The sequence below is a fragment of the Neofelis nebulosa genome, chromosome 9, assembly GCF_028018385.1.
Source record: "Neofelis nebulosa isolate mNeoNeb1 chromosome 9, mNeoNeb1.pri, whole genome shotgun sequence".
NCBI classification, from domain to species: domain Eukaryota; kingdom Metazoa; phylum Chordata; class Mammalia; order Carnivora; family Felidae; genus Neofelis; species Neofelis nebulosa.
In genome coordinates, this window is record NC_080790.1 from 26,359,672 (window position 1) to 26,382,655 (window position 22,984).

At 37.8% G+C, this 22,984-nt stretch overlaps 1 protein-coding gene across 6 annotated transcripts in view; it reads left to right on the plus strand.

Moving 5' to 3' along the window:
• Positions 1-268: 268 nt before the first annotated feature.
• The window catches only part of SLC30A6 (solute carrier family 30 member 6), a 54,883-nt gene continuing 32,167 nt past the window's right edge, over positions 269-22,984 (plus strand). For 4 of the 6 annotated variants that reach the window (XR_009248326.1, XR_009248325.1, XR_009248329.1 and 1 more), the window contains exons 1-6: positions 269-378; positions 4,296-4,382; positions 9,181-9,265; positions 10,996-11,038; positions 12,031-12,096; positions 22,511-22,591. Coding sequence is in view for 1 of the 6 variants with exons in the window: in XM_058682985.1 (XP_058538968.1) it covers positions 376-378; positions 4,296-4,382; positions 9,181-9,265; positions 10,996-11,038; positions 12,031-12,096; positions 22,511-22,591 (365 nt within the window). In the remaining 5 variants the exon portion in view is untranslated. Of the gene's footprint in view, positions 379-4,295; positions 4,383-9,180; positions 9,266-10,995; positions 11,039-12,030; positions 12,097-22,510; positions 22,592-22,984 lie in introns of those variants that run through there. The other 2 variants (XR_009248328.1, XR_009248330.1) reach the window with 2 other exon arrangements.

Sequence of the window (22,984 nt, forward strand, 5' to 3'; positions counted from 1 at the left end):
CTTCTTCTTACTCTTCCGGCTTCCTCAAATGGGAATACTATTGATTTCACAAGGTATTGCAAAAAAATTAAATCACGTAACATAAAAATGTTCAGCACTAAGTGAAAATTTGCCAGCATTAGAAATAAATGCCAAAGGCTCCTTGACTTTAGCTCTCTACTCCACCTAAGCCTCGGTAGGGTCGCTCTAGCCTCTACCTTCACCTCTATAGAACTCAGGGGCAACCCAGGAGGGGGCGGGAACAAGAGGTCCATGCACGCACTTCCGCCCCCGCGTCTCTCTCAGCCAATCGGCCTCTGATACCCCACCCCTTCCGCTCTAGGGAAAAACTAGCTCCCAGGGCGTCTTCCGGCGGGAGCTGTGCTGCTCCTTATCATGGTGAGTTGGCTGGGGGTGTGAGGGCTTCTGTCGTAGGTGATTCCTCTTATCTTTTCTCAACCTGAAGCGGCCTTGACATGCCTCAGCTGCCCAGAGGAGGGGGTCCTCGAAGTTGTCCTCCGGCGTCCGGGGAGAAGCGGCTGACGCCCGAAGCATTCCTCCTAGAGTTCTGATCCCCCTTCGCTCCCTCACCCCGTTCCTTAGACGCTCGGGATCCCAGCCCTGCTCGAGGCCGAGTTTCCAATTCTTAGCAAGTTTGACTTTCCCCTGCCGAGATTTACTTGCTATAGAAATAAGTCTCCACTGGCGTCAGCGACTACCCCAGCAAAAGATGTGAAAACAAGTCCCCAACAACAGCGACCCTATTTAGTGAGGCTTATAGTGACAACACTGTTGGCCTTAATATGAATAGGGTATTGAGACTGACTCCCTACTGTGCAACTTGGCTTTATGGAGTGCCTGATGCAGGTTTCAAAAGGCCAGTGACTGGAGAAAGTCCAGGTGTTGGTAAAACGTCTTTGGTGCACTTTTCCTCGGCGTTTGTAGATTCCAGTATACCTTATGGTTTGGGGGATGTGATGTTTAATCTAAAGGGGTTTTGTAAGAGAAATTAGTCTCGTTATGCCTTTAGAAATCAAGTGTATGGCTCTCCGAATTTTATCAAAAGATATGTTGATTGTAACTTTAGCGTCAAAAGAGGTATGCACCATTTTATCTAAAAAATTCATGGATTTCTTACTGATAGACTACGGAGGAGAAAAGGACCACGTTTCAGTGTGCCTAAGCCATTGTTACTCTAAGTCTTTTTCCTTGAGTAGGTATGGTCGATAAAATGTTTTATTTATACTTTTTTTTTTCTGTAAATTTTATGTAATCCCTCTTTTACACACAGAAAGTGGGTAAAAGTTTACTTTTGGGGATCTAACCAAATAGCCTTCGAGCTCCTTTCTTCAAAATACTCACCACTGTGTAGCCAGAATTAAGTTTATAAAATTTGACCATGCTACTCCCTTGCTCACTTGATTAAAATCCTTCCATTCACCATGCCGCATAATCCTCAAGATAAAGTCCTGTTTGCCACGGCATACCAACCTGTTGTCAAGCTTCTTTATAGCCTCTTTTTGCATATACTTATATTCATTTTCCGGTCACAGTGAACAGCTTGCAGATCATGCTCTAAGGATTAGGCCTTTGCACCTAACTTGTGCATGCTCTTCTGCGGAAATCATTGATCTCTCACTACTCATTATTATCAGTGTAATCCTTACATGTCCTTTAGTTTCTCATGAGCCTTTCTGCCCTGTCTCCAGATTCTGTTAGGCACCTCCTCCATGGTCCCATGATAACTTGGTGCTAATTACCAATAACATCTGGCCCTTAACAGACTGTTAAAATTGTGTATTCAGGTGTCTTTCTCACTTCCTAGACTGTAAGCTCTTTGAGAGCAGGACCTCTGTATTCACTCTGGTATTCCCAGAGCCTTGTAACAGTGCTGGCCCAGAAGAGGTTTTTCCAATATAAACCTGTTTTATAAAACACCAAATAAATATCTATGGCACTAAATTTTTATGCTTGAAACATTAGTAATACAGGAAAATAGTAGCATTTAAGGTATTATATGCAAAGCACAGTGCTAGCTTAGAAAATGTAAAGGAAATAATAGCCCTTGTCATTAGTGAAGTTACCAAAAAATTAACTTCAGTGCAAGATGACAAGATGAAAGCTATCCTCTGGTTCATTACAAAGCAAGTGGCATAAAAAACAGTATCGTTTGGAATAATCTAGGAAGGCTTCATATAGAAAATCACCCATGAAACGGTGCTTTGTGCCTTACTTCATCACTCTGAATCTACTTTTCATTACTCTCATTTGAACGAGGAAACAGAGGTCAAGTAACTTGCCAGGTATTACAGGGCTGTTAGAGCTTGGGTTAGACAAGTCTGGCCTTTTCATTCTAGAGTGTTAACCATCATGAGACAGGGGTACACCAGTTTGGTTTGAGTTGATTTCCTACCTGAAGCAAGAGGTAAAGCTGGAAAGAAACTGAGGCTAGGTCATTGAAAGCATTGAATTTCAGATTGTAAAATTAGGAGTTTATCTTGATAGCAGTGGACAGCCAATGTAATTTTGGAAAAAGTGACATGAATTTAGGATTTTCGTGGGTTCTTACCTCTTTTAGCTAATATCAGAATGGCATCAGAAATGGCCCTCTGCCTTTTAAAAACCTTATTGTCTCAACCTAAAACTTAAAGTAACTTAAATAATTTAAAGTGGGATGAAGGTAGAAGATAACAGTATTAAGCAGAATTTATTTTTGGGACAAAATAACTGACATATAACTCATTAAGAATAGGGTATATTCATTAACATTAACATTCATTAGCATTTCAAATGAAAGTAGCATATTGTTCCTTTTCACCTGAAGTAGCTTAGCAAAGCCTTAGAGTTACACACACACTGGTCTTTATTTGGATAGCAAAATCAGTAACACTTTGTTCTAATGCTTTATTTTTATATTTTAAAGTCTGTTTCACTTAAAAATTTTTTTATTATGGAAATTTTCAAACATAGGAAAGTAGAGTATAATGGGCCCCCGTGTAGCCATCACTTGGCCTCGATTATCAACATTCTGGTTTTTTTATGCCAGATTTCTAGTGGCTCAACCTTATTTTTTGCCTTTTCTGAGTCTCAACCTAATGTAACTAATGACATGTCTGAGTTTTGAAGGATGGGATATATATTTTTTTTATATAACTACTGAGATGTTCCCAGATGCTAACTGTGGGAAAATCATACCTGTGCTCGAGTTGAATCTGAGTTTTCCTCACTTTAAATCTGTTAACATTCAGTTCCACTGCTTTCTGTGGAGTTTAAGTGTTTAAGTCAAAGCAGCCAGTGGTAATGAGGTAGAAATGTAGTACGGTTGTTAATGGTGATCATGGCCTTACCATCTAGGAAAGCATTTTGCTAAAATTAAAATCCAAATAAATATTTAAGTACATGGCACTTAGCAATCAAATTATTGTACATGACCCACTGAAAATTGTGAAAGACTTTTTGTTTTATCCCTAGAAACAGTACTTTGCTTTTGGAATAATAATTAAAAATTATTTTTTCCACAGTTTGTCTTTCCTCCCAGAGTTGTCTTTGTTTTTATTTTTCATAGGGTATTATATTCCCAAGATAGTGATGAAATTATACATCCATAAATTTCTTCAAGTACTCGATAGTTTTGTGTTTTAACAGAATAAAAAATCAAAGTAAGAAATACAGTAAGGATCCAACTTAATTTTTCCAAGAAACCATGTATTGAGTAGCTTATATTTTCTCCTGCTGATGTTGGATACTTCTTTAATCATAAAACAGTTTCCCATATGTGCTTAAACTCTCCTTTATGCTAAGGTTTCCTATACTTGAGTGACAAATTCTAGTCTCCAGTTAACATTTCTTCTCTTGCTAACCCCACCGCCATGCCTTTTCTCTACTGGACCCATACTGTGAACTAACAAGGACTACAGAGGCTAGCCAGGATGCTAGATACTTTGCCTAAGACAGAACCTCTTGATTAGGTAAATGTAATATTTTATTTCCAGCAGAGCTGTTTGGCAAATGGTTTGCTTTTCTGGTTCAAAATTACTTAATCCACTTAAAAATAAAAGAGTATAGTCTGGTGCTAAAATGCCTGGGTTTGAATTTCTGCTCAGTCAGTTGTTAGCAATGTCCCCTTGGACAATTTACTAAAAATTGTTTCCAGCTCATAGATTATTGTGAGAGTTAAATAGATACTTATAAAGTGGTTAGAATAATTGCCACATACTGAGTGTTCAGTAAATGTTGTTACTATTATATCGTATCACAGGATATGAAAAAGATTACATGCTTAAATGCTGATTTGTTTATTTTTGTTTATTTTAAAGGGGACAATTCATCTCTTTAGAAAACCACAGAGATCTTTTTTTGGCAAGTTACTACAGGAATTTAGACTTGTAGCAGCTGACCGAAGGGTAAGTTATTTATTAACTCTATTTTTAATCATTGCACAGACAACATAATGACATTGAAAAAGATCATTTTTAAGGTACAAAGAAATTACTCTTGATCCCACCACACTGGTTTTATTTTTAAGTAAACTCTATACCCAATGTGGGATTTGAACTCAACAACCCTGAGATACATGCTCTACTGACTGAGTCAGCCAGGCGCCCCACCACACTGTTTTCATTTTTTTATGTTGGATAAGCAATTTTTTTTAAAAGTAATCTCTGTGCCCAGTGTGGGGCTCTAACGCACAACCCCAAGATCAAGAGTTGCGTGCTCTACCAACTGAGTGAGCCAGGCACCCCTGAATAAGCACATTTTTAATGTAAAAGTATAGTATTTTCATACACAGTTGTTTGCTTGGGAGGAAGCTAGGCTTCAGTTTAGGTTCTTATTCTAATTCTAATGAGTGTTAAAGATAAATTATTTTGTGATTGCTTTTTATTTATTTTTTTCAGCATCTCAACTTTATTTTTTTTACCTTTTTTTTTTTTTTTTTTTTACAAATCTAATAATAGGTGTAGTTTGAAGCCATGTTTACTTATTTTTAGTGTATGGAAGGAAAAATAATTTATGCTTTGATACTGTAAGTAAAAAGATAATTGGTTTGATCTCAGGGTTGTGAATTCAAGCCCCACATTGGTCACCAATATAGAGCTAGTTTTGTTTTCATTGTTCTCGTTATTGTGTAAATTATACTATAAGCTCCCTGAAGACAGTGACTGTATCTTATTTTGTCCACTTTTTAATAAAAGTACAAAATAAGCAATAAATATGTGAAGAATTTCAAATACACCTAGCTTCACTGGAACATAAGTAAACCAGTGATATTGGCCATGTATTGTGATACTCGACTAGAGACTCTGTTCTTTGTTTTTTATCACTGTATCTTCTGTTTGCTAAAACCTTGGAATATAGGCAGAACTCAATAATTCTAATATTTGCAAATAGTATACTGCTGTGGTTGTTAAAGAGCCAAAGGTAGGAAATTCATCTGCTACTTGTGTGTCTAGTCCGTTTAGGATGATCTTTTGAAAACAGGTAAGTGGAACTTTATAATGTTCTATGGAAAGCAACCACATTACAGAAGTAAACAGGAAACTCCTGAACCATATACAGTACACCACAGAATTGGTAGTAGGAACAAAACTGATCTAGGAACACCTACATTGTGCAGATAACTCTATCATAACTTAAATCTTACAAGATGTACCCTAGCTCGTCTCTTTTTACTACTACTCCTATCTTAGTTCTTGGTAATTTCTTATAAGGAAGATCCTTACCTCTCAGTTCCTTACTTCCTTACCACAAATAATCTTGTCATACATCCCTTCCAACTATCCACTTCTATGATCATACTACAGACATTATCATTTATAGTAGCTAAAACTGCCTGTTGTCTCATATTCAAGCATATAGTTACCATCTGTCTTTCCAGTTCACTCCTTGTATTACCCCAATTCCAGTAATTCTTCAGTCTTACTAGGATCTCTAATCCATTGACTGCCATCCTTTCACTATTTTTTACTTCTCTTATCCTCATTTGCTTACTTATCTAGTTTAGATTCTTTGGTTCATCATTACCAATTTCATGCATATGTCTTAAACTCCTTTGTGCCCTCCTTCCATCTATCTCTCATCCTCTGATACTTTCTGCAAATCCTTAACATCATTAAGTTTACTTTCCTCCTACTCTGTGGCTGCACCCAATTGAATGTAGCCTGAGAGAAACATGGTGACTGGTCTGATTTTAAATTCATGGTCAAGTATGCCATTAGAGCTGCCCATTCTATATTTTTTAGTTCATTCACTTTTCCATTTTTCTAGATGGTTATTTCAACCCATTTTCTTTCACTTCTGTCCTTATACTTCCAAAACCTTATTCATCCTCACTCTGACCTATTGGTCTTGCTTCCTGTTTCACTAAAGGAAAAGAAGTAATCAGAAAACGCTTCCACATCCTGTCATCCACCAACACTATCTTTGCGCCTGTCTCTATAAATGAACTCTGTTCTTTGTAAGGCCAGTGCCTCTACTTGTTGCTTACTCAAAGACAACTTTCCTACGATTGTTCCTTCTGTCTCTTGCATCATTGTTCCTTCTTGCATCATTATTACATGCCATGTCTTCCACTGTCAGCTACTCCTCATTTCTCTGCTTCCTTTTATAGAACAACTACTTAAAAGAATTGTCTTTACTCTGTTCACTTTCTCTTCTCCCTGGCTCTACTTCCCACCAATCCACTGTAACAGCTTTAACAAAGTAATAACCTCTGTGTTGCCAAAATCAATATTCATTCTCATTTCCAATGTTACTTAACCTTCAATAGCATTTGACAAAAATTGGTCACTTCCTTAAAGCACTTTTTTCATTTGGACTGAAACATCACTCTTGGTTTTCCTTCTACTTACTTGGCTGTTGTTCATCACTTTCCTGTCATCTTTCTGATCTTTAAGTTTTAGAGCATCCCACCTCTTAGAGCTTTAGCCTCTGTTGCTTATGTTTGTTACATCTAGGTGACACTGACTTCATATGCTGATGACCCCACATATATACCTCAATCTCTAACTTCTCCCCTACTTCTAGATTCCTATGTATAATGACCCTTTCAGCATTTCTGCTTGGATATCTAACAGGCATCTCAAATTTAATATGGTCAAACCTGCACTTTGATTTTCTGTCCCTTCCTCAGTAAATGGCCACTCTTTTCTTGCGGTGCACAGGCCAGAAACCCTGGAGTTGTTCTTACCTCTCTTTCTCTCGTTTCTCATCCATTTTATAAGTAAATCTTGCTAGCTTCATCTTTAATATAGTACTCAGAATCTGACTCTTTTAACACTTTCTTACCAACTTCAAAGCCACCATTTCTCACATGGATTATTGCAGTCATGTTCCAAATGGTCTTCCCACTTCTCTCTTTGCCCTTATGCAGTACATTCAAAATAGAGAAGCTAGATGATCTTTTATGAAAACTAAGTCACTTTCCATCTCATTTGAAATAAACCCCAGGTCTTTTGCTAGCATACAAGATACTACTCAATGGAGCCCCAGATTCCCTCTCACCTCTCTTGCCTAGCCATCCGAGGCCAGGTACTCTTCTATCTTAGGGCATTTGCACCGTGGTACCCATTTTCTTTCCCAGATATCGCATGCTTAGCACCTTTGCCTGTGTAAAATCTCAGGTCACATGTTACCTCACCAAAGGGGTCTTTTCTGACTACCCTGTCTACTGTCTAGTAGAGCAACCTTTCCATGATACCCATTACTGAGTTCTTACACACTTTATTTTTCCTTTGTAGCGCTTACCACCACCTGATGTTAGATATTTGTTTGTTGTCTGTCATCCCAGCTAGATTATAAGGTCCATGTTTTGTTCATTGCTGTATCTCCAGTGCCTAGAAAAGTGTCTGTTACAAAATAGGTACTCAAATATTTGTTGATGAATAGCTTGATTCATCAGTAGAGCTTCAGAGAAGGTCATTTTCAAATTACATGCTTTTATCCTCTTTTTCTGACTATTCTTCAATCCCTGTCCTGACTAGAGCTCATATCCAGTCATTTCATTAATGTCCTCACTTTTAGAGTCCTTGTCCCATTAACCTATCCTATCAGCTCTCAGTCTCTGACATCCCTACCTCACCTGCTTCTCTGGTTTTGCTCCTAGGGGTAGGGGAACCTGAAGAATGCTGTCTACCATAAATTCATGCTGGTAATTCTTTTCTCTTTTTTGACAATTCAGTAGTATTCTCACTATAATAGCTATTCTGCAAACTCTCCTCTTGATTTATGTCCCACTTTACCATATCCCTTAATTTTCGAAAAACACGTTGTTCTTTTCTGAAGATTTATAAGGTATTAGCTCTGTGCGATTTCGCTGTCACTTCTTTCTGCCTCACAGTTTCTGTCCCTTCAGTCACCTTCTTATCCTTCTCACCTTTCTGAAAAGAGTTGTTCTTCATTCTAAACCTGCATTTTCCATCTGTGTTCTAAAGCCATCCTATCCCACACTTGACTTTTGCAATTATATCTGTTTAATCTTAATGCCTACATATAATTCCCTTTTCGCTAATTTCTTTCACTTCTACATTCACACAATTATAGGTCTCCCTTCTTTGTACGGAGTAGAGTGGAACAAGAATTAAAAAAAAAAAACCACTTGATCTCTTGTTTTTAGAATTCCCTTTCTCCTTCTGATGAAATCCTAGCTACTTTCAGGGTGTATCTCAGGTCTGTGAACTTCTAAACCATGGTAGTCTTTCCCTCTTTTGCAGTCCTATTTCATATGACTTATTTGGTGAATAAGTAAGTGCTGCCCTTTTTCAGGGGAGGGAAGGAGTAACTTTATTTTGATATAATTTCAAGTTTACAGAAAAGTCACAAGATTAGTGTGAGGAACTCCCTTAAGCCCTTTACTCAGGTTTGCCATTTGCTTTACATTTTGCCCCATTTGCTATCATTATCTCTGTGTACATATTTATAGAGACAAAATGGTGTTAAAGTAAATGCTATTTTTCTCAACTGTTTGAGAGTTTTTATGGCAGGATTTTTTTTCTCTTGAAGAATTCCCCTTCTATTGTTTTAGATTTACATATATTATAATAATAAATTGGTTGATGATAATTTTGGTAGATATAGAAAATGTGACACTGACTTTTTGAAGGAAGTTGGGTTTATTCCTTTGTGGAGTATGAATTGCAGCAACTTTAATAAACCCAGTGAAGTTTATTAGCACTATGCAAATAAGAGTGATTTTCTTTTTCACAGTCCTGGAAGATACTGCTCTTTGGTGTAATAAATTTAACATGTACTGGCTTCCTGCTTATGTGGTGCAGTTCTACGAACAGTATAGGTATGTCACCATTCTTATTTTTGTGCAATTAATTATTAGTTTCACATTTATTGTTCTGATCTTAAAAAAAGGTATGTCTTTCTTTACATGGGGTATATTATTCTGAAATATAAATCAAAAGATTTAATTGTGAGAATCTATTTGAAAAGTATCTTGTAAACGGTACAGTATGGTTTAATTATTAGGTATTATCATTTTTTTTAATGTTTGTTTATTTTTGAGAGAGAGAGACAGAGCGTGAGTGGGGAGGGGCAGAGAGAGAGAGGGAGACACAGAATCTGAAATAGACTCCAGTCTCTGAGCTATCAGCACAGAGCTCAACACAGCTCAAACTTGGGAATGGCGAGATCATGACCTAAGCCGAATCGGACATTTAAGTGAGTGAACCAGCCAGGTGCCCCTAGGCATTCTCATTTTAAATCACCTATTTTTTTTTAAGTTTTAAATCCTTTAAAAAAATTTTTTTTGTTGTTTATTTATTTTTGAGAGAAACAGAATGTGGGTGAGGGAGGGGCAGAGAGAGAGGGAGACAGGCTCCAGGCTCTGAGCTCAGCACAGAGCCCAAAGCGGGGCTCGAACTCATGAACCCTGAGATCATGACTTGAGCCAAAGTCAGACGCTTAACTGACTAAGCCACCCAGGTACCCCTGTAAGTTTTAAATCTATTTGAAAAACTTAGATTCCTGTTTAACGTGATACACTATCCCTTCAGTTTATGCGGTGTCTCTGTAAGATTTTGACATTTATGTTTATTGGATTTTCCTTGTAAAGGGAAATCTGTAATATTTTGTTTCTTGACCTCGTATATTTAAAAAAATTTTTTTTTATGTTTATTTCTGAGACAGAGAGGGACAGAGCATGAGTGGGGGAGGGGCAGAGAGAGAGGAAGACACAGAATCAGAAACAGGCTCCAGGCTCTGAGCTATCAGCACAGACCCCAACGCGGGGGTCGAACTCACGAACCACGAGATCATGACCCGAGCCGAAGTCGGACGCTCAACCGACTGAGCCACCCAGGCGCCCCTTGACCTCGTATATTTTTATGCATCCTTATTTTCATACTGCTATTTAAAGAATATAGGGGCGCCTGGGTGGCTCGGTCGGTTGAGCGTCCGACTTCGGCTCAGGTCATGATCTCACGGTCGGTGAGTTCGAGCCCCGCGTCGGACTCTGTGCTGACTGCTCAGAGCCTGGAGCCTGTTTCCGTTTCTGTGTCTCCCTCTCTCTCTGCTCCTCCCCTGTTCATGCTCTGTCTCTGTCTCAAAAATAAATAAACGTTAAAAAAAAAAAATTAATATATTTAAAATAGTATTCAGATGACAGAAAACGGCAAAAAACCAAAAACGATTACAGCACTTTTGGGTATGTGCTGCTTCATTTTTCCTGATGGAGAAATCAGGTTCTGAAAGTAAACTATTAAATTTACCTTCTTTGTTTTTTGTTTTTTAAACTTTTTTTCTTTTTTAAATTAAGTAGTCCCATGCCCAGCATGAGACTTGAACTCATGACCCTGATATCAAGAGTCACATCCTCTAGCCATTCAGGCGCCTCTGTACTTATCAACTTTAGCTACATATATATTAGTCTAAGTAATTGCCAACATATGAGGTTAATTAGTGACTCCATTTTTTTTTTTTTGTAATGGATACTTCTGGTGTGAACAATCCTGATGATGAGCTATATTTCCTAACAGCAACATTTTAATCATTTGTTTTGTTGTTGTTTTGCAGCTTTAACTGCCTATACTTACTTGACCATATTTGACCTTTTTAGGTAAGTTTTAGAAGATCTCTTCACTGTTTTGAAACTAATAAGGAATTTTTGCACTGAATTTATGAAGCTTTCTCTGCTTAAAGCAATGTGTGTAACAAGTAAAATTCTCAACAATATATATACAAACAATAACAATTAGGAGATATATTGGAAGAAATTATCTCATTTATAGAGGAGCAGAAAAGATAATATTAAGGCATTAGACCAGGTGCTTGAGGTGCCTACCTGTAGTTGAGTCAGCTGTGGCCAGGGAGCAGGGTCAAGTAAGAACATACCAGTTTCTTCTGTAACCATGTAGATGGGCATTAATAACTAAAGTGAGTAATTGTGAGCTAGGGAGACACCTTTTTGGCTCCCTGCTTTGTAAGACCTTTCATATTACTGTGTAAGGGTTGTAAAATACTTGATGTTTTCAAGAGCGATGCCTTAGGAGTATTACAGTGTCTTTTCATCAGTCATCTAACTAAATCTACTTGACTGGTCTAAAACAGATAGTTACCACCTGAATTTCACACTGTAGTAATCTCCACTGTACTTGGAAAATGAACATCCAGAACATTCAGAATGTTGTTAAGGTGTTATTAATATTTAGTTTAACTTTTAACAAAGATTAAAGTTAATCAGAGTCAAGATTTATTGTCTGTGGCTAAAATAAAATATATTATTTATATTTTATTATTACCTTATTATTACTGTCTCATTTTTGCATGCTCAGTTACGGAAGCCATTTAGCATGGATAACTTACTGAGTAGAGAAAGAATGGATTTAGGTTCTATTTATTGACTTGATGTATCCTAATTTTTTTCAGTTTCTTCACATGTTAAAGCTGAGGTATTAGGATTTTGTGATTAGATTTGGGATTATTTGAATAATTTATTTAGTCTTCAAACACTAATAACTTTCACCAAACTTAGGAATTCTGGAAACTTAATTTATTTCTGTGTGTTCTCGCTCTAGTTCTAAAGCAAAATTTATTTTCCTTTTTACTTAGTTTAATAACATGTTTGATAAGTTACTGGGTAATGATGAGGAAACCTAGCCCTGTCTATTCATTTGGGTAAGTTCACGTCCTTTTATTTTCTGGCAACTTATTGCTATTAAAATGGTAGGTGTATCAGGAAGTCAAGAGCTAGTTAGAATATTTTTAGAGAATAAATGCTGCCTGCTTAGTGGAATGGGGATCCCAAATAGTGAAATAGATTTAAAAAAGTATCTTCCAAGAGGATTTTAGATAAGAAACATGAATATTTACATTTAAATAGTATTAAAATAAAATGTTCACATTTTTTTTCTATTTTATAAAACAAATATTAACATGAAATGTTCACATTAAGTTCTTGAGTATTTTGGTAATCTCTTAAATTTTAGTTAAAGGGAGTACAAAGGATTTTCCTATGTATATGTTAGAAAAATGTGATATACTTTAACATTAATGCAGTGATAGAGATATATTTTTATCTTAAAATGGGGTTTGTGATAGCTATGGGCTAATAGAATTTGAGATTCTGTTTCGGTAGTTTCAGAAATTACTCAAAGTTGAAAGCTGGAAGATAATCTTTTGAATTAGAAGTTTTTGTTAATATATTAGAAAAAATGAGTTTCTTTCAGATTTTAGGAAACAATGTGAAATTCAGTTAAGGGGGGATAGAATTAAGATGGTGGAGTGGTATGGGGACCCTGCGCTTGTCTCATCCCTGAAACCCAGCTAGTTCAGCATCAAGCCATCTTGAACACCTAGGAAATTGATCTGAGGATTAACACAACAGTCTGCATAATTTGAGCTACAGAAGTTGGCAGGTACGCAGTGTGGAGAAGTGAATTGGAGAAGAAGGCTGCAGAGAGTATGGAGTCACTTTGGGGAGAGAGGACAAAGAGAGGGAGAGAGTGCAGCACATCAGGATCACACAAGAAAAGCACTCCCCTTCCCTCAAAAGTAGCTGGAGGAAAAGAGAGAGAGTGAGAGAAAGAGAGAAAGAGAAAAGACACTCTCAGGGGACTGGGCAAGAAGTCTGTTCCCCAAGGCCATGGGCAGGGAGAAAAGAGAGGGTTTCAGTGTCCCCAGCATTCGATAAGCAGTGGAGCAGACTCTGAAGTTTCAGAGCTCACTGCCTGGCTCTGCTCCAGTGAGGAAGTAGGGATTTATTCCTGGGCTGCAGGGATTCAATATCCACACATCAATTGTGGCTCAGTATCCACACATCAATCAACATGATACATCACATTAATAAAAGAAAGGATAAGAACCACATGATCCTTTCAATAGATGCAGAAAAGCGTTTGACAAAGTACAGCGTCCTTTCTTGATGAAAACCCTCAAGAAAGTAGGGATGGAAAGAACATACCTCAACATCATAAAGGCCGTATACAAAAGACCCACAATTAATATCATCCTCAATGGGGAGAAACTGAGAGCTTTCCCCGTAAGATCAGGAACATGTTGTTCAGCATAGTACTGGAAGTCCTAGCCTCAGCAGTCAGACAACAGAAAGAAACAAAAGGCATCCAAATCAGCAGGGAAGAAGTCTGACTTTCACTCTTCAAAGACGACATGATACTCTACCTGGAAAACCCAAAAGACTCCACAAAAAACTACTAGAACTGGTACATAAATTCAGCAAAGTCACAGGATATAAAATCAGTATACAAAAATCGGTTGCATTTCTATACACCAATAATGAAGCAGCAGAAAGAGAAATCAAAGAATCAGTCCCATTTACAATTGCACCAAAAAACCATAAAATACTTAGGAATAAACCTAACCTAATAAAAGATCTGTATGCCGAAAACTAGAAAGCTTATGAAAGAAATTGAAGAAGATACAAAAAAATGTAAAAAGATTCCATGCTGCTGGATAGGAAGAACAAATATTGTTAAAATGTCGATACTACCCAAAGCAATCTACATATTCAATGCAATCCCTGTCAAAGTAACACCAGCATTCTTCACAGAGCTAGAACAAATAATCCTAAAATTTGTATGGAACCAGAAAAGACTCCAAATAGCCAAAGCAATCTTGAAAAAGAAAACCAAAGCAGGAGGCATCACAATCCCAGACTTCAAGCTATACTACAAAGCTGTAATCATCAAGACAGTATGGTACTGGCACAAGAACAGACACTCAGATCAATGGAATAGAATAGAGAACCCAGAAATGGACCCACAGACGTATGGCCAACTAATCTTTGACAAAGCAGGAAAGAATATCCAATGGGAAAAAGACAGTCTCTTCATTTTTTTTTAAATATATGAAATTTATTGTCAAATTGGTTTCCATACAACACCCAGTGCTCATCCCAAAAGATGCCCTCTTCAATACCCATCACCCACCCTCCCCTCCCTCCCACCCCCCATCAGCCCTCAGTTTGTTCTCATTTTTTAAGAGCCTCTTATGCTTTGGCTCTCTCCCACTCTAACCTCTCTCTCTCTTTTTTTTTTTTTCCTTCCCCTCCCCCATGGCTTCCTGTTAAGTTTCTCAGGATCCACCTAAGAGTGAAACCATATGGTATCTGTCTTTCTCTGTATGGCTTATTTCACTTAGCATCACACTCTCCAGTTCCGTCCATGTTGCTACAAAGGGCCATATTTCATTCTTTCTCATTGCCATGTAGTACTCCACTGTGTATATAAACCACAATTTCTTTATCCATTCATCAGTTGATGGACATTTAGGCTCTTTCCATAATTTGGCTATTGTTGAGAGTGCTGCTATAAACATTGGGGTACAAGTGCCCCTATGCATCAGTACTCCTGTATCCCTTGGGTAAATTCCTAGCAGTGCTACTGCTGGGTCATAGGGTATGTCTATTTTTAACTTTTTGAGGAACCTCCACCCTGTTTTCCAGAGCGGCTGCACCAATTTGCATTCCCACCAACAGTGCAAGAGGGTTCCCGTCTCTCCACATCCTCCCCAGCATCCATAGTCTCCTGATTTGTTCATTTTGGCCACTCTGACTGGCGTGAGGTGATATCTGAGTGTGGTTTTGATTTGTATTTCCCTGATGAGGAGCGACGTTGAGCATCTTTTCATGTGCCTGTTGGTCATCCGGATGTCTTCTTTAGAGAAGTGTCGTCTATTCATGTTTTCTGCCCATTTCTTCACTGGGGTATTTGTTTTTCGGGTGTAGAGTTTGGTGAGCTCTTTATAAATTTTGGATACTAGCCCTTTGTCCAATATGTCATTTGCAAGTATCTTTTCCCATTCCGTTGGTTGCCTTTTAGTTTTGTTGATTGTTTCCTTTGCTATGCAGAAGCTTTTTATCTTCATGAGGTCCCAATAGTTCATTTTTGCTTTTAATTCCCCTGCCTTTGGGGATGTATCAAGTAAGAAATTGCTATGGCTGAGATCAGAGAGGTCTTTTCCTGTTTTCTCCTCTAGGGTTTTGATGGTTTCCTGTCTCACATTCAGGTCCTTTATCCATTTTGAGTTTATTTTTGTGAATGGTGTGAGAAAGTGGTCTAGTTTCAACCTTCTGCATGTTGCTATCCAGTTCTCCCAGCACCATTTGTTAAAGAGACTAAGACAGTCTCTTCAGCAAATGGTGTTAGGAATGCAGGACAGCAACATGCAGAAGAATGAACCTGGACCAGTTTCTTATACCATACATAAAAATAAACTCAAAATGGATGAAAGACCTAAATGTAAGACGGGAAACCATCAAACTCCTAGAGGAGAAAACAGGCAAAAACCTCTGACCTCGGCTGCAGCAACTTCTTACTAGACATGTTTCCAGAGACCAGGAAAAACAACAGCGAAAGTGAACTATTGGGACCTCATCAAGATAGAAAGCTTCTGCACAGTGAAGGAAACAATCAACAACACTAAAAGACAACCAATGGAATGGGAGAATATATTTGCAAATGACATATTGGACATATCCAAAATCTATAAAAAAGTTAACAAATTCAACACTCAAAAAACAAATAATCCAGTGAAGAAATAGGCAGAAGACATGAATAGACACTTTTTCAAAGAAGTCATCCAGGGGCAACTGTGCTGACCTCTCAGAGCCTGGAGCCTGCTTCAGATTCTGTGTTTCCCTCTCTCTCTGTTCCTCCCCTACTTGGGCTACGTCTCTCTCTCAAAAATAAATAAACATTAAAAAAAAAGACATCCAGAGGGGAAACAGACACATGAAAAGATGCTCAACATCACTCATCATCAGGGAAATACAAATCAGGCCCTCCCCTGTGCATGCTCTCTCTCTGTCTCAAAATTAAAAAATAAACATTAAAAAAAAACCAATAAGTATACTTTTAATTCCCTTCACCTATTACACCCGTGCCCACCCCCCCTTGCCCTCTGGTAACCATGTTTATTCTTTGTATTTAAGAGTCTATGTTTTGTTTTGTCTCTTTTTCTTTGTTTAGTTTCTTAAATTCTACATATGCTACTTATTTAGCATTATACCCTCTAAATCCATCTATGTTGTTGCAAATGGCAAGATTTTATTCTTTTTTACGGCTGAGTAATAATCCATTGTGTGTGTATACACACACATACAATACCTGTTCTTTATGCATTCATCTATTAATAGATCCTTGGGGTGCTTCCATATTTTGACTCTTTTTTTTATTTTTATTTTTTTTTAATTTTTTTTTTTTTACGTTTATTTATTTTTGAGACAGAGAGAGACAAAGCATGAACGGGGGAGGGTCAGAGAGAGGGAGACACAGAATCTGAAACAGGCTCCAGGCTCTGAGCTGTCAGCACAGAGCCCAACGCGGGGCTCAAACTCAGGGACCGCGAGATCATGACCTGAGCTGAAGTCGGCTGCTTAACCAACTGAGCCACCCAGGCGCCCCGATATTTTGACTCTTAAGTAATGCTGCAATAATCATAGGGGTACATATACCTTTTTAAATTCGTGTTTTTGTAGTCTTTGGGTAAATATCATATAGTAATTTTATTTTTAATTTTTTGAGGAACCTCCGTACTGTTTTTCACAGTGGCTGCACCAGTTTGCATTCCCACCAACAGTGCACAAGGGTTCCTTTTTCTCCACATCCTCAACAATACTGGTTGTTTCTTGTGTTTTTGATTTAAGCCATTCTGACAGGTGTGAGGTGATTGTGGATTTGATTTGCATTTCCCTGATGATGAGTGATGTTGAGCATCTTTTCATGTATCTGTTGGCCATATGTGTATCTTCTTTGGAGAAATGTCTGTTCATGTCTTCTGCCCATTTTTAATAGGAAAAACATTTTTTTGATGTTGTATAAGTTCTTTATATATTTTGGATACTAATCTCTTATTGGGTATATTATTTGCAAATATCTTCTCCCATTGAAAGAAGAATTTAACTTGGCAAAGAAACTTGGACCAAACTTACCCATCTTCTCTACCATACCATTCATTGGGAATATTCTTTTGAACAAAATCAAGTTTTGTTTACTTCAACAATGGGGCAAAGTAAACATGAAATTTTCATGCAAGATGAAGATATTCATAAGTGTCACTAAAATTTGATAGCGTTGGACTGTTGCTATGATATTTGGTTTTAAGGTACATATAGATATCTCTATATGGAAATCTGTGACTCTGAGTTAAGGCTTTTGGTTGTAAGTGACAAAAATCCAATTCAAACTAGTATCGGGGGAAAATGGGAACTTTTGTAATTTATGTAACCAGAATGTGGGAAGACTGAGGTAACTGGCATAGGGACTAGCACACTCAGGACCCTTGTCTTTCTCTTACCTCTCAGGCCCACTTTTCTCTACATGTCAGGTTTAGTTTCTCATACCATGTTTCCCCACCATACTAGAATAACTCCTAGCAAGACCTTAACTTGAAATTTCTTAACTACATCCTAGATAAGGAAAGATGCTTCCCCAGTGCTAGTAAAGAAAATCATGGGAAAGAACTATTGATTGGTCCAGCTTGGAACAGATATTAGTCTCTAGATCAGTTACTGTGGCCAGGAGACCAGGTTAAGCAAGGACATGATAGCTCCCACTTACTTAGACTGAACAAGGAAGGAGGGAGCAATTAAACAAAATTAACATCCAAGTATAATTGTCAGTCACATAGCTTGAACTATCATCTATATATATATATTTTTTAATGTTTTTATTTTTGACAGAGAGAGAGAGAGAGACAGAGCATGAGTGGGGGAGGGGCAGAGAGAGAGGGAGACACAGAATCGAAAGCAGGCTCCAGGCTCTGAGCTGTCCTCACAGAGCCCGATGCAGGGCTTGAACTCACAGACGGCGAGATCATGACCTGAGCCGAAGTGGGACGCTCAACCAACTGAGCCACCCAGGCGTCCCTACTATCTATATTTAATAATTCCAAACTCCAGTTCTCTAGCCCTAAGATCTGTCTTGTTTCAGACTACCTTCTTAACAGCATCACATGGATATCTATTTGGTGCCTTAAACTTTGGCTAGAATTCTTGTTTTCTTCCCTAAAAACCTGTTCCTCTGCAGTTTTTCCCATCTTAGTTAATACCACCACTCATTTGCTCAAGCAAAATTTTTAGTCTTCTCCCATTCCCCACATTTATCCATCAGCAGGTTTTTACGGGGTAACCTAAAGACACATCCAGAATCTGCCCTGACCCCCATTTCTATCTCAACAACTACCATCGTAACTAAGCTACCTTCATTTCTTTATCAATGTCCAGTCTCCTAATTGGTCCCCATGCCTCTCCTCTTACCCCCCTGTAGACCATTATCCATATTGCAACCAGAGTGTTTTCCATTTTATTTTTTATTTTATTTTAGCTTAGTTATGTTTATTTTATTTATTTATGTTTAAGTAAGCTTCACATCCAGCATGGAGCCCAACTCAGGGCTTGAACTCACAACCCTGAGATTAAGACCTGAGCTAAGATCAAGAGTTGGATGCTTAACCAACTGAGCCATGCAGACACCCCATAGTGTTTTCCCTTTTAAACTTAAATCATACTATCACTTTCTTTATAACCATCCAGTTATTTGCTGTCATACTTACAATAAAATCCTCTTTTCTCTAGTTTACAAAATTCTTAGATGAGCTAGTCTCTGCCTACTTCTCTTCAAGTTTCTACTTTCATGCCCTATATACCACACAGTCTTTCTTTCTGTAATTTGTGTACAGTGCATATATTCCTGCTTAGGTCTTTTGTACAAGCTGTTGTCTCTCCTTGCAATTCTCTTCACTTCATCTTTGCAGGATGTGCTCCATCTTGTTACTCGAATCCTAATATCACTAAATGCCAATGTCATTAAGTAACTGGGCCCAATCTGAAATAGATTCTAAAATAGATCACCTGGTTAGCCTCTTTCCATGTCAGACTACTATTATTCTCTATATAGCATTTACCAGAAGTTATAAATTGTTATTCTGTCTCCCTCCTTAAAATGTAAATTTTGGGGTACCTGGATGGCTCAGTCAGTTAAGTGTCTGATTTCGGCTCAGGTCATGATCTCACAGTTTGTGAGTTTGAGCCCCATATCGGGCTCTCTGCTGTCAGCCCTGAGCCTGCTTCAGATCCTCTGTCTCCCTCTCTCTGCCCCTCTGCTCTTGTACACTTGCTGTCTCTGCACCCCCCCCCCCAAATAAATTAAAAATACTAATAAAATGCAAATTTCATGGTAGCAGGGGCCAAATCTTGTTCTTATATCCTTGTACAGTTTGGTGAATTTTAATAAATGAATATACCTGTATAACTACTACCTAGATCATGATATAAAACTTTACAAATCCCCCCAAAAAGCCCCCCCCTTTTTTTGAGTCAGAGTCCAACCCAACAGAAGTAATCAGTGTTCTGACCGCTGTTCTTTGCACATTATTGTTGCCTGTCTGGAGGCACATTAATGGGATTACAGTATATACTCTCCTATAATAGTGGTTCATTCTGGTCCATTGCTCTCATATCCCATTATATGAATATACCAGAATTTCTTTTTATGTTCACCTATTGAAAGGCATTTAGGTGATTTTCAGCTGTTGGATATGTATCTTTGAGTGAAGTTACTCAGTCATAGGAATTGTATATGTTCATTGTTGGAAGATAAGGTAATACCAGTTTTCTAGAGTGGTTTTACCAGTTTACTCTTTCACTGGCAATATTTGAGAGTTCTGGTTGCTTCATGCCTATACCAACAGTTGGTATTGTCTTTTTATTTTTTAAGCTATTCTAGGGTATATAGTTGTGTCATTTGGTTTTAAATTATTATCCTGATGACTAAATGAACACTTTTTCATATTATTGACTTTTTCATATATTTCTTAGTCATTCAGATTACCTTTTTTGTCAGGTGCATATTAAAATGTTTTACCCATTTTTAAATTGGGTTATCTTTTTTTTCATATTGATCTGTAGAGTTCTTCATATATAAATAACTTTTCCCATGAATGAAAAGTTTTTTTATTTCAATAAGTTCAATTTATCAGTTTTTCATGGGTTGTACTTTTTGTGTACTTGTCAAGAAATCTTAGCCAGCTCCGAGGTCATAAAGATACTCTACTATTAGCTAGAAATCTTGTTGTTTGACCTTTCACATTTAACACCTACAGTCAGACTGGAATTCATTTTTGTGTATGGGTTGAGGTAGAGGTCAGGGCATATTTGTTTTTATATAGCTGTTCAACTGATGAAACATTTATTGCAGGAAAATCCTTTTTCTCCTGCCTTTATGTGCTACCTTTTTCATAAACTAGGTGACTATGAATGTGTGATTCTATTTCTGGATTTTCTTGTCTGTTCAATGTCAATATTTGTCTATTCTTGCATTAGTACTTTGCTATATTAACTACAGTAGTTTTGAATAGTTTTGAAATACATCTTGACATCTAGTGGTGTAAATCTTCCAGCTTTGTTCTTCTTCGGATTGTCTTTGCTTTCTTTCACCTTTTGCGTTTCCATATATGCACTTTAATGTCAGTTTATTAGTTTCCACAAATAACATTTACATGCTGCATTTACATACTGGTTTTTTTTTTTTTTTTTTTTTTTATTTATTTTTGGGACAGAGAGAGACAGAGCATGAACGGGGGAGGGGCAGAGAGAGAGGGAGACACAGAATCAGAAACAGGCTCCAGGCTCCGAGCCATCAGCCCAGAGCCTGACGCGGGGCTCGAACTCACGGACCGCGAGATCGTGACCTGGCTGAAGTCGGACGCTTAACCGACTGCGCCACCCAGGCGCCCCTACATACTGTTTTTTATACTCTTTTATAACCCACTCTTTTCATTTATATCTTTCCATGTCAGTAAATACATTTCTGTTATATATTTTTTTTTAATTTTTTTTTTAACGTGTTTATTTATTTTTGAGACAGAGAGAGAAAGAGCATGAACGGGGGAGGGGCAGAGAGAGAGGGAGACACAGAATCCGAGACAGGCTCCAGGCTCTGAGCCATCAGCCCAGAGCCTGACGCGGGGCTCGAACTCACGGACCGCGAGATCGTGATCTGGCTGAAGTCGGACGCTTAACCGACTGAGCCACCCAGGCGCCCCCATTTCTGTTATATTTTTAATAATATGTTGTTGATTCCAGCATTTTTCCCCTTTAAAAACAGCAATGTGATCAGGATCCTTAATTATTTTATTGTCTTTACTGAAGATATCTAATTCCTTGAGAAATAAGCATTTATACTTATCACAAATATTGAATGCCATTAAACTGTTGTGGGAAAAACTAAGATGAATATGATTACAGGCCTTGACCTTGAGCTTACATTTTAGGGATTATAAGGCATACACATAATTAACTGCAATTATTTGCTTCAGTGAGAGACCATATAATAAGTGGTTAAAATCATGAACTGTGGAGCTAGAGTACCTGAGTTTGGAAACCTCACTCCTCCACTTGCTAGCTGTATGACTCTAATAAGTTACTTTTCCTTTTTGTATTTCAAGTTCCTTATCTCTTTTTCTTTTTTTTTAAAGTGGATAGAGTAACCTTCATAAGGTGTTGGGTAGTTTAGAAGAAATTGTATGTTAAGCACTTTGACCAGTGGTCTAACATAAGATGGGTCAATCAAGAGTTACCTGTTATTGTGATAATAATTATTTCTAGAAAAATAACAGCCATAAGTGGGTCCTAGGAATAGGTGTTGTACATATAGGCACTTTTTTTAAATCTGTGATAGTCATTGTTTATCTTCATTCTAGAAAATCTGTAGTCTGTTCTAACAGTGTTTGGCTTAGGGCGCCTGGGTGGCTCAGTCGGTTGAGTGTCCGACTTCGGCTCAGATCATGATCTTACAGTCTGTGAGTTCGAGCCCCACATTGGGCTCTGTGCTGACAGCTCAGAGCCTGGAGCCTGCTTCGGATTCTGTGTCTCCCTCTCTCTTTGCCCCTCCCCTGCTCATGCTCTGTCTCTCTCTGTCTGAAAAATAAATTTAAAAACATTAAAAAAAATTAACAGTGTTTGGCTTATAGTAGACACACAAAAAAAATTGAATATGTGAATAAATGAATGAAAATGTGTTCTGGAGATACTGGTGTATGAATTGTGCTGATCTAATTAATTTTCTTGTTTCAGATTTGAAAGATTAGAAGTCTTGGCTGTATTTGCCTCCACAGTCTTGGCACAATTGGGAGCTCTCTTTATATTAAAAGAAAGGTACATTTGTTTACTATGTCACTTCATTGTAAATTCCACCTTTGGCAACATGAAAGAATCCAGTGAGATACATTTGGTTTAAAGGGTATACAAATTAAGATGAGCAGTGCTGGAGTTTTGATAGGATGTTCTCTTCATTTTTCAGACTTTTCTCCCTTCTTTTCACCCTCCTTTTATTACCTAATTTGATGCTACTAAATCCTGGGCAGGTATGAAGGAAAGGGGTTCAGTCAGACATGTTTTAATGTTTGGTATAAACCCATTGAAAAAAGTTTGGTGGGGAAGATTGATACTACATATTGAGGATAATTTGTAAGTCTTGCCTGATCACTGCTAATAATCAACAGTTGGTTATCATATTAAAAGATTTTGTTCAGGGCGCCTGGCTGGCTC